Below are 12,351 nucleotides of genomic sequence, written 5' to 3'. Positions count from 1 at the left end.
GCATTCTCCGCAGTCAGGTTTAAAGACTGTGAAATGAATAATAAAACATGCAAAGGGGGAAGGTGTTTGTTGATACCAGCACATTCGGCTCCCCCCTTCGAGGCCAGCACTCAGGGAAAAGGCGAGCCCAAGAAACCTGGGCTTCGCTTCCCCCTCTGTGGCTTCTTCCATGATTCGACATACTTCACCATCAATAGTTGCACGGGAACAACTGCTGCCCCTGGTGTCGTCAACAGACCCTATGGAAACACCTCGCATTTTTATTTGGATCCAGGAGCTGGGGAGACTTGGAAGATTGTTTAGTGGGGAGGGGTCGGGGATCCAGTAGATCCTCCCCGTGTTATGATACAAGGACTGATCTTGATCTGGGACTTCAGATTTACCCTAGTAGCAAAGTATTGTTACTCACAGCCTCAGGTGAAGCTCTTGCACAGACCTGGAAAGGGGCATTAAGTGACGTTAAGTCACGCTTCCGGCACTTAATGACTGAGAATACCTGCCCCCTCCCCACCCTGCCCATGCACTAAGGATGAGGTTCTACGCATTGAATTATACCTCCATGGGGAGAGTTTGCCCACGCTGCACAACACGGGTTCAAGATCTGATTCCGTGGCCATGATCCCAGGAGATTACTTGGTCAGTTGGGGATCCTGCTGCCTCAAATGGCTGCTTCCAATCCGAGCTTGCCACTTTCTGCCATGGCACACTCAGTCCGCCTCTTGCTTGCATTGGCTTACACTTAGTTAGAATACAATTATTCAAAAGTTATTCCTGCATCTACAATTCCTATAGATAACTAAGTGTCCCTAAAAAGAAATTCTCACTATCCCACAAGCGCAGGTGTGCGCCTGTCTAGGTGAGGGGGATAGAGGAGAAACTTGCCTTATCCTGGCTCACTACTTTCCTCAGCCACTAAAACTAAGAGCGCACTGTTTGGAAGTAAAAAAAAACCTCTGATTTTATTTGTATTGCTTCCATTCAGTGTCACTTATAATCAATCTTAAAATTCAACTATTAGAGTAACTATGTAGCTTTTATATATATCACTGTTCACTTTTAGGTTCTGCTCCTCCACTCCTAGCGCCTTGAATGCCAAGGTTCACTCTTTTAGGTTCTGCTCCTCCACTCCTAGTGCCTCAAATGCCAAGGTTCACTCTTTTAGGTTCTGCTCCTCCACTCCTAGGGCCTTGATTTAGGTTGAGGGAAACTAAGGAGAGATGGATAAGTCCTAATAAGATGATTTGAGAAGTTCTGACGCAAACCGAGGTGCTTAGCCCTCCTTCTCTATTAAGAACCATCCATAGCTTCATGACTTACGCAACACAGCGACCTAAACCAACAGCCCACTGCACTAGAGAGCACACTATCAGTAACTCGGCCGCGCTGTGCATGAGAGGTGCACATCTTCTGCACATACATTGTGTAGAAGGGTACAGCACCAAACCAGAGAGGCTCCAACTCTTTGAAACCTACCGGCAGCTTAGTCTACCAAAGGGTTTTTGTCTTTTTCCCTTCCACCATTTTATTCCAACTCTTTCTCATCCTTGCTTTTTACTTCATTCTCTCTAACTATTGGTCTTTGCTCAAAATTCTTCTCTCCCTTTTGATTTTCACTGCTTTTGTTACTCTTCCTGTGTGTTTATAATTGTGCCTCATCCCTTCTGTTGTCAACTTTTGATTCTGTAACTTTTTTGTTTCACTCCGATCCCCATCTCTTAATGTTGTATATAGGTTCTCATGTTAGTGCCACACAGGCCAGCAATAGGGCCGTGCCATTCCATGTTAGTACTTCTGTGTGTCATCTGCTATGGAGTGTTATTGTTTTAGAATGTTGTTCTTTGACTGTTGTCAGTTGGACCCTGGACATTGCCTGTGTTGGGGGTCTCTTACTTCGCTGCTTGAGACAAATATAATAAAGCTGTTTCAACATAATGATGTTGTCACTTGCCTTCATCATTACAATGGCGACGAGGATGGGATTGAATTGGATTATCTCTGATGAAGGTGACCAGTAGCAGAGACCCCCGACCGCCGTGTAGCGTGAATAGGCTGCGTTGCGTTTGGCTACAGGGCTGCAGGAACCGAGGGAAGGAAGGAACGGACGTCCGAGACGCGGCCCTGCTGGTGGCTGTCTGACTTTGGCTCCGCTGTACCGTGACTGTGGAGGCCGCTCTCTGTTTCGCTTTGGGAGCGCTGAAGCGGACCCTTTCGCAGGCGGGCACTGACGCTGTCAGCTCTGGGTGTCGCGAGTTGCCCAGAAGTCGGACTGAGTTGCAGACGGTTTTGAAGTCTGTGGGGAGAGTTGCCGTACAACAGCGGACCAGGCCGCAGAGCAGGAGTCTCGATCCGCGAGGATACGTGTGAGGCTGTGCCCCGCCGAGCCAGCGCGGCGGCTGCGGAGCCGAGCTGCAGAGTCTCGATCCGAAAGAGTGCGTGTGAGGCTGTGCCCCGCTGGACCAGCGCGGCGGCTGCGAAGCCGAGTTTTCAGCTCCTGCTGCCGAGTGGACTGTGTGGGGGGGCCCGCCACGCTCCTCTCATTAAGTGGAGGCGGCCAGCCTGACGTAGAGACCGGTCCCCCAAAAACAAGGCTGGCAATTGGGCCGGGCGGGTGGCCTACCACGCCCCTACCCATCACGTGGAATGCAACGCAGCGAAAATCAGGAAGTGTTATCCCACCCTGAACGTGGCTGTGGCGCTACGTTCTGTTTGACGTGTCTATAGGATTTCTGATTACAAGTCCCTGGAAAAGCCGAACATTCGTGAATTTTGCCCAGGGCCCCTTGTGGGAAGGCAAATTAGGTTAGGACCACCATGGAGCACCACAGGTGAGGAAGAGCATGCTACCTTTTTGGAAGTCAATTGATCACATGGATATTTGATCACAGCGTACATTTCTTCTCTTCTAATCTGTTGAAGGCAAAGGAACTGAACAATAAATCTGCAGGGGTTTGTTATTGTAAGCCCAGGCTTATTTTTCCACGCAACATCAGTTGATACCACCTTGGGAGTGTCTTACCTGGTGGTGCTACTGACCCAGAGTGAAAAGAGGCCACTATAGTGACATTATATCCAGAACAGAAAATATGGCACTGTCTGGTGTTCCGGGTCCACAAGTGTTCATGCCCTCGCCGGGTCCCCCAAGAATTAAATGGGCGCCCTGGAAAAGGGTTTTTTTTCACTATGTTAAAGCTACATGCGGAAATGGTATGTCTGTTGAGCGAAAAGTAGCTATGTTGATGCATTTTCTGGGTTATGAAGGGCAAAGGATATATGACACTCTACCTGATGTTGTAGAATTAGATGTTGAAGAAGGTGCAAATGATTTTGATCTTGCTTTGGTCAAACTCGATAAGCATTTTGAGGCTAAAACCAGTACAGTGTTGGAAAGATACCATTTTGGCATGAGATGCCAACATGAAGGCGAATCTGTTGAGGACTATATAACTGCCTTGAGACATTTAGCCTTACATTGTAAATTTGGTGGTGGTTTGGAGGAACACATAAGGGATCAGTTTATGATACATTGTGCAAATTATAAGATACGTGAAGAGATCTGGTTAAAAGATGACTCAAATTTAGATGAAGTCATTAGCATTGCAAAGAGAATTGAACACACACTACAATGTGTGGCAAAGTTGTCGGTAAAGGAAAATAAGTTGCCAGTAGGCACTGAAGTGTTAAGGGTGGGAGATAAAAAGGGATCTTACCCTAAGGAAAAGAAGAAACAAAAAACCAGACCCAATAGGCGTTATGAAAATACCCAAACGAAAGGTGGGGGGCCTGAACAAGCCAATAAACGCACTCAGAAGGAAAATCCCCAATTTAATGCAAAGAGGGAAGATAGATTATGTTTCCGTTGTGGGAGTGCACGCCACCTATCAACATCTCCCATATGTCTCGGGAGGCGTGCCAATTGTAATATATGTAAGAAATGGGGTCATTTTGAAAATTGCTGTAAAAACTATCGGATAGGAGCAGGTAGCAAAGGAACACTTTTTGTTGAAGAATACGATGGTCCCTCCTCAGAGAAGGCGGATATTTCTGAGAATGAAATTGTTACGGTACATATGGTAAAATGTTTAGAAACTGATGAATGTGAGCATCCCTCAGCATGGATAGAGGTGAATGGCTGTCATGTTAAAATGCTTGCTGACTCATGTTCTAAGATCACCTTAATGCCTAGAATGGTTTTTGAAAATGTTATTGGAGGTGCAATTGAACATTTACCCCCGTCTGATAAAACCCCAGGGGGATATAATGGTGACAGAATAGAGATTTTGGGGTGTTGTGATGCAGAATTCAAATTTAAATGGAGGGTGACGCATGGAAGAATATATGTCACCAAGAGAGGAGAAACATTGTTGGGTTGGAGGGAACAAAGAGGGTTAAAAATCAAGTTGGATCCCAATGGTGAAGAACAGGTTCTCAATGTGATGTACCCTTTAGAGTCCAGTGGTAAAAGAGCCAAATGTGAAATGGTAACGAAATATCCTGAAGTATTTTGCGAAAAGGTAGGATGTCTTAAGGGAATGGTTCACAAGATTGTGATAAAAGAAGGGAGTAAACCGATTGCCTCAAAGCTTAGGCCGTTACCGCTGTCAATGTGGAAAGCCGTGCGGGATGAATTGGTAAAGTTGGAGAAGGAAGGAATTATTGAGCCGGCCAAGGCAGTAGAGTGGATATCTCCTGTGGTGGTGGTGAAGAAGGGAAATTGAGATCTGAGGGTGTGCATCGATTTGAGAGAGCTAAATCGCTGTGTTGTGGTGGATCGCCATCCCCTACCAAATATGGGAGAGCTTTTAAGCAGGATTGGGAGTGCAAAATGTTTTGCAAAGCTTGACATGGCGAGCACTTATCATCAGATTGGTTTGGATGCAGAGTCACGCAAGTTAACTGCTTTCATTACGTATGAAGGCATATCCCAATTTAAACGCATGCCATTTGGATTGGTATCTGCTTCCTCTGTGTTCCAGAAGGTGATGGACAAATTACTAAAGGAAGTGAATGGAGTATGGTGTTTTCAGGACGATGTCCTGATTTGTGGGAAAGATGAGGAAGAATTGAGAAGTAGGCTTGATGTGGTCCTAAAGATATTTAAGTCGAGAGGAATAACTTTGAGGGGTGAGAAGTGTGTTTTCATGACTCAGGTTGTAGAATATTTGGGTCATGAGATATCTGAACAAGGTCTCAGACCAAAAAGGAATTTAGTGGAGTCTATTGTGAAAACACAATCACCAAAGAACAAGGGTGAGTTGAGGTCATTTTTGGGTACTCTTGAATTTTATCATCGATTTGTGGAGAATTATGCATATTGCATAACGAATTTGAGGGCATTACTGAGGAAAGGTACTGAATTTGTGTGGAGCAATGAATGTGAGAGAGAGTTTGAGGAGATGAAGAAGAAAATCGATATGGCAAAACCATTGTCGATGTTTGATACCAGGAAGAAAACAATTTTATCTGTGGATGCCAGTGACACTGGCATAGGAGTGGTTATGCTACAGCCAGATTTGGATGGGAAAGAGATGGTGGTGATGCATGCGTCCCGCATGTTAAGGGGTGCGGAATTAAACTATTCCGTGCTGGAGAAAGAAGCTCTGGCATGCCACTGGGGAATCGAAAAAATGAAGAATTTTGTCTGGGGACAGGAATTTGTTCTTAGAACCGATCATAGACCTCTAAAATCAATTTTTGAAAACAAGGGTCTTGACAAAGTTTCGAGGAGAGTAGCTGGATGGGTAACCAGACTACAGTGTCACAAATTTGTAATTGAGGTAGTTGCTGGTAAAGAAAATGTTAAGGCTGATCATGCCTCAAGGTTGAAGCTTGAGGATAATGCGATTGATAATGACAGAAGTGTGTGTGGTGAAAATGATATGGTGTTCGCTACTGTGGAAGGTGTTATACAGAAACAGGAGTGGATTCAGGCTTTAAAATCAAATGAGATGTGGAGACGGATCATGGCTTTTGTAGAGAGTGAATGGTCAGAGAAAAGATTACTATCGAGTGAAGAAAGGTCAATGTGGGAGGTGAGGAATGAATTATCAGTGAAAGGAGAGTTGTTGTACCGGTGGGACAAATTGGTTGTTCTGGGAGGTTTGAGAAGTAAACTAATAAGTCGTGCACACCATGGTCACATAGGTGTGTGTAAGACTAAAGAAGTTATTAAGGTTGACTACTGGTGGCCAGGGATGGATCGTGAAATTGAAAAACTTGTGGGTGCTTGCACTGACTGTATCAAGTCAGGGAAAAACCTTCTTGCTATATCTCAACCAATGGGGAAAACTACCACCCCAGCAGGTGTGTGGCAAGACTTGTCTATGGATGTTTTGGGTCCATTGGATATGGGTGCGGGTAAAGGAAGGTTCATTCTCGTACTGGTTGATATCTTTTCTAGATGGACTGAGTTTAGGATTTTGAGGGAAGTTACCTGTCAACGGATAATAGAATTTTTGGAAGATGTTTTTGAAAGGGAGGGTTTGCCTAGAAGCATCCTCACCGATAATGGCCCACAATTCGTTGGGAAAATCTTCTTAGATTATCTTTGTAAATGTGGTGTTAAAACAAAAGGACACCTTTATACTACCCTCAAGCAAATGGGATGGTTGAGAGGGTCAACAGATCTATTATAGAAGCTATTCGTGGAGCGAATGTGAGTGGACTGGATAGAAAGGTAGCTGTGAGAGATAGATTGTATGCCTTAAGGATGGCTCCACGGACTGAGAAAGGAAACAGTGCTTTTGAATTAATGAGAGGACGGAAGGTTAATACTTGTGTAGCACCTGCCTGGTTGGGCAGGGCAAGAGAAACGGATGCAGTGGTGGATGATGTGAGGAAAAAGATGGATGCACGCAAAGGTAGGTGGGTGGAGAGAGTTAATGAGAAATATCCAAAAAGAAAGAATGTGGTTGAGGTTGGGGATTTGGTGCGTATAAGAAAGGCGGTTGTCTCCAAGAAGGGGGAGCCACTCTAATCAGAACCTGTTAGGGTGACACAGATCTACAAAAATTCTGTGTGCGTGGAAAGTGGTCAAGTCTGGAGTTTATGCAGAATTGCAAAGGTAAAAAGATAGATGTGCAATTCCAAATGTGTTATGTCTGATAAAACAGATGTTTATTTCCAATCTGTTGCACCTGGTAATTTTAAATTAGTTTTAATGTATAATAAAGAAGTTTTTTTTGTTTTTGTAGGGAGGGAGATGTGTTGTATATAGGTTCTCATGTTAGTGCCACACAGGCCAGCAATAGGGCTGTGCCATTCCATGTTAGAACTTCTGTGTGTCATCTGCTATGGAGTGTTATTGTTTTAGAATGTTGTTCTTTGACTGTTGTCAGGTGGACCCTGGACATTGCCTGTGTTGGGGGTCTCTTACTTCGCTGCTTGAGACAAATATAATAAAGCTGTTTCAACATAACGATGTTGTCACTTGCCTTCATCATTACACTTAAATTATGGTCTTATTCAATCTGTCTCTTTGTTAACCAGCCTTTCATTCTTCTGTGGTCAACAGATCGAGTACCATTAAAATGGGGGTATTCATATTTAAGCTTTATAGATCCAGGCCCAAGGCTCTACAGGGAGTTATGGGCCCCAACAACCGAGTTAAAGGTCCGAGTCCAGGGAGGTACAGGTACACATAAGGGCGAGGTTTATCAATCTATAATAACCCTTGGTTGTTCCTGTGTATTTATTTTATTATTTATTCTATTCATGTTGTTTGTAAGTTTTGGTTTTTGTGTAGTGCTCTGAGACCTATGGGTTAGTAGCGCTTTATAAGAATAAAATTAGATCAAATCAAAACCCACACAAGTGTGTGGTGGGAAAAACAAATCTGCCTGGAGCCGTTGCTGGGAACTGGATATTTCCCAGCATCGCAGTAGAAACGTGATGTGGTGTGAGGTTGCAGGGTTTAGTAAACAGCCGGGCTGCATCTGCCAAGTGTGGCCAGGTGAAGTAATGTAGGTGGTCTGGGCCGTTAGGAGGAAAATCCAGACACTGTCTGCCACGTGCAGACCAGAAAAGATTGAGGCAGTAGGGGGTGGAGCCACCTGCCCCCACTCGATCAAGATTAGGACAGTGTTTCTGGTGCCAGACCACGTCTGTGAGAAGGGGAGTCGTGTGGGCAGCGGGGCTGTCAGCGTGACACTCCTGTGATGAGAGGGAGCACCTTGCTGAGACCCTCGTCCGTGGTGGTGGCTGGGGGAGTCACACAGCTCCCTCATTGGGCACGTTCCAGGCTTTTTAATTGGATTTCCAAGCCATACCGGCTTGTATGGACCAGAAATTGGCCAGTGGGGGAGTTCCACATCACTTCCCCTTGTTATAATACCTGTAATTACATAACATAGAAGCTGTAGAATTCCCGCATAAAGTGCTATACAAGATCACATCATATGTATCTATAATTCTCTAAGGATGTCTGTGCATTGTGCACTGGAATGAAAACAACCCCATAAGCACATACATCCTTACTGTGAGACCAGGCTTCCCCTGACAGCCCCCCTTCTTCTAAAATGCAGGGTGATGAGATTATATATTGTCTCATGAACAAGGTTGGCTGGCCCTTGGATCCCAATAGAGTCACAGATGTCATATCTGTTATATTCTCACATCCGAATCCTGAGGCTGTCCAAATCTGTATGTTTGGCTCAAGGTTACGCTCACTTTAATGTTAGGGTGAGTGTTGTGAAAAATAAAATGCACACCAATTCCATTGTGCATTATGTACTTAATATTCCAAGCATGCATCCCTTTAGATATAGATGTCAAATATAACAATATGTGGCATATCTTATGTTCCAAAAATGCCCTTTGATTTGCAATCAGGAACCCTCATTTATGCTATTTGTCCACTGCCCCGTTCTCATATGGGCATTTCGAAAGAGTGTACTACCAAATAAATGGCATGTTTATTCTAAGTTTTGATAATGTGGTTCATCAAGTAAAACAGATGTATCAGTCTTGTTATGACAATAATGTGTGCTGGAAATTGTCATAAAAAATGAACTTTGAGATTTTTTTAAAAGAACCGTTTACAATTTTATCACAATAACATAAGATTTTTAAGAACTTCTTTTGATGTGAAAACAACATGTTTTGACTCTCAAAACCAATGGTCTGTTTCTTCTGTGAGCACCAAAGCAATGCTTAATTGAGAGAAAAGCAGGGGGCGAGAGAGAGTGGAAGAAACAGAGGGAGGAAGGGCAGAAAGAGAAAAGGACAAAGAGAGAGAAAGACAGAGGGGAGCTAAGGAGCGTGATACACACAGAGGCAGAGAGGGAGAGGGAGAGAGACACAGAGAGGGAGTGGGGTAGGAAGAGAGACAACCAGACCCGCCTGAATGAGAGCACACCTGTATACAATAATGCACTCAAAGAGAGACACAGGATACCTGCAAGACGACGGTAACAGAGGAAGAGATAGAGAAAGTCAGACTGCATTGACACAGAGAACGACAAACAGGCTGCACCAACAGAGAGATGAAGAGGCTGCGCCAGACCACATTGACAGAGAGAGCACACCTGACAACACAACTCTCTCCCACAGAGAGAAATAGACAGAGAGAGAGCGATAGAGGGAGCGTGCGCAAGAACAGAGTCTGATACGCAAGGCACAGTTAGGTATTACTTGTGTTTCTTCTCTTATTCTAAATGTCTTGCTCTCCGAATGTTGCCTCCGCTATTCGCCACCATAATGGAGCATGTCGCTAATCATACCATCCTTTCCACCCTCTCTAGAGTTCCTGCTCTCCCAGTCAAGAACCTGAATGGCACAGGACCAGTCCACCCAGCCCTGGCAGGTGAGAGCCACTTTCTCTTCTGTGATGTTGTAACGTGGGGATCCCTCGCTCCCCTCACAAAGGTTCTGAATTGCCATCATGTCACTGTTATCTACACTGTGGACGCACACAGAGATGTACTTTCTTGATCAAAGTCATTGTAAACATTCCATTGAGTATTGTCTTCCCAGCATCAGAACTTTGCATAATCTATTTCATCTACCCGGGTGGAAAGCCCTCCAAAAATGTTAAACGATCACCCACCGACCACTGATTCACAAGTGGAGCATCACCAGGAATCTCCATAAACCACCATAAATAGGCAATCTAGTGAGCAATTGTCTAAATCATGGCCCAATGAAACTTCAGCTGGGGCAGTTTGGGTATTGTTGAATATGTAAAGACCTGTATATTTCCCTTTTCATAATTTAGCTCAACGTTGATTGATGTGATATGGCATTTATAACGCGCCTGTAACACAAGTGTTTCTAGGCGTGGCAAAACAAGGAGGGGGAAACAAAGGGAGCACAAAACAACGACCTTACTAGGCCTTGTGTCATTCAGATCGTGCAAGTGCAGGCAAGTGGAAGGGTAGCAGTGCCAGGGGGGAGGGGAAGAGAGAAGTGCAGGTAAATCAATAAGTGCAGCCAGCATGTGGCTCAGAAGTGCAGAGAGAAAGGACTGCAGGGTTGCAGGAACAGAGCCTTAAGTGCTGGGGGAGCCCAGAGGCATTGCAAAGGCAACTGGACATGCAGGAGCCTGGGCCCGAACTCACAGGGTAACCAGGTGACCAGTGCACAGAGCAGTCAGTTACATCAACAGGGGAGCGGAAAGGGGAAAGCGGAAGCGAAAAGGAAGGTCTTGAGTTGCTTCCGGAACCGGAGGTGGTTCTGCTGAAGTTTGAGAGAGGCAGGGAGGCTGTTCCAGAGGGAGGGCCCAAGTTGAGGAGAGAGTTCTGCCCCCAACGCTCTGCTTGGAGAAGCGTCTGACCTTCAGAGAGTTGGAGGTGGATGAGCGGAGAGATCGAGAAGGAAGAGAAAGTTCAAGGTAGAGTGGTCCTAGCCCCCAGAAAGCCTTGTGGACGATGAAGAGGTTCTTGAAGTTGATTGGTTAGTCAGTTAAGAGATTTCAGTGCTGGAGAGATATGATCCCTGGGCTTGAGGCCAAGGACAACTCTTGCAGTCCTGTTTTGGATATGTTGTAAAGGTTGAAGAGTAGAGGCAGGCAGATTTAGAAAGAGGCTATTGCAGTAGTCCAGCCTGGAGAGGACCAGAGCTCTGGAGACAGTGAGCTTTTGGGGGAAAGTGAGAAAAGGAAGAATACCTCTGAGGAGGTGCAGCTGATAGTTTGACTTCTTAGAGACATCAGAAATGTGAGGAGAGAAGGAGAGAGTGGGGTCAAAGATGACACCAAGGTTCTTAGCCTCACAGGAAGGAGCAGGAAGAGGGCCCAGGGTGGGCAGCCAGAGAGCGAGAGGAAAGGAGGGAGCAGGTGTCCCAATGAGGAGGATCTCAGTCTTACTGGCATTAAGGCAAAGATCATTGGCGGCACACCATTCCTAAATTGCGGCCAGACAGTTTGGTACGAGAGAAGGAGCCGAGGTGGCCGAGGGGAGCCTGAAAGAGAGCTGGGTGTCATCCGCATAACACTGAAAATTGGAGCAGAAAGTAGCGATGCAGTGGGCAAGAGGTGCCAGGTATTTGTTGAACAACCGGAGAGATAGGTTAGACCCCTGGGGAACACCACACATAAAGAGAGGGATAGAAGAGGGGAAAGAGCCCAGTTGGACCTGGAAGGATCGGTTAGTGGGAAAGGAGGTCAACCAGGCCAAGGCCTGATCAGTGATACCTAGGTTGTCACAGAGGCATTTAAGCAGGATGGCATGATTGACTGTGTCAAAAGCAGACGATAGATTGAGGAGAATGAGAACAATGGGGAGATTAAAGTCAAGGTTGGAGAGCAGAGTTTTCAATGCTTCCGGCAGCTCTGAAGCCAGACTTGTGGTCATGGAGGCAGCCAATAGATTCAGTATGCAGATTAAGCTGGGAGATGGTCAGCTTTTCCAAGAGTTTTCCCAGGAAAGAAGTGATGGAGATAGGGTGATAGCCACAGAGGAAGGATCGGCTGAGGGCTTCTTAAGAAGGGGTGCACAAGGGTGTGCACAAGGGAGTGCTTAAGGGGAGGGGAAAGTTCCAATGGCAAAGGAGTGATTGCAGAAATTGGGCAAGACTGGAGCAATGGTGGTGATGTGGTCCTTTAGTGGTGAAATGAGAAGCCAAGGCCGTGCAGAGGGCCTGGGAGGAAACAGGAGAGGTAGAGACTGCAGCAGGATTGGCCAGCTCCTTTCAGATGTTGAAATGTTCGGCCGAGTGTCTAGATGCTACAGAGATGGAGGCTTGGATGTAGGCTCCCTTCTTAGAGAGGACCATGAGTCTGTACTTCCTTTGGAGAAGGAGCCAGGCCAGTTTATGAGGGCGTGCACCTGATGCCCTCCACTTCCTCTCCTCTGCGCTACACTTTCGTTTAAGGGTGGCGAGGTCGGAATCATACCAAGAGTGCTCTTGGATTTGGGC

General features: G+C 45.8%; 1 protein-coding gene across 2 annotated transcripts in view; it reads left to right on the top strand.

Annotated features, from left to right (window-relative positions):
• The window catches only part of DTX1 (deltex E3 ubiquitin ligase 1), a 593,706-nt gene that overhangs the window by 451,027 nt on the left and 130,328 nt on the right, over window positions 1–12,351 (top strand). For both annotated transcript variants that reach the window (XM_069619247.1, XM_069619248.1), the window contains one exon: window positions 9,738–9,799. In XM_069619247.1, coding sequence (XP_069475348.1) covers window positions 9,738–9,799 — 62 coding nt within the window. The remainder of the gene's footprint in view (window positions 1–9,737; window positions 9,800–12,351) is intronic.

Source organism: Ambystoma mexicanum, chromosome 10, assembly GCF_040938575.1.
Source record: "Ambystoma mexicanum isolate Mex_15411 chromosome 10, UKY_AmexF1_1, whole genome shotgun sequence".
Taxonomy (NCBI): Eukaryota; Metazoa; Chordata; class Amphibia; order Caudata; family Ambystomatidae; genus Ambystoma; species Ambystoma mexicanum.
The sequence above is the reverse complement of the archived record's forward strand: the minus strand, read 5'-3'. Positions and strand labels throughout refer to the sequence as shown.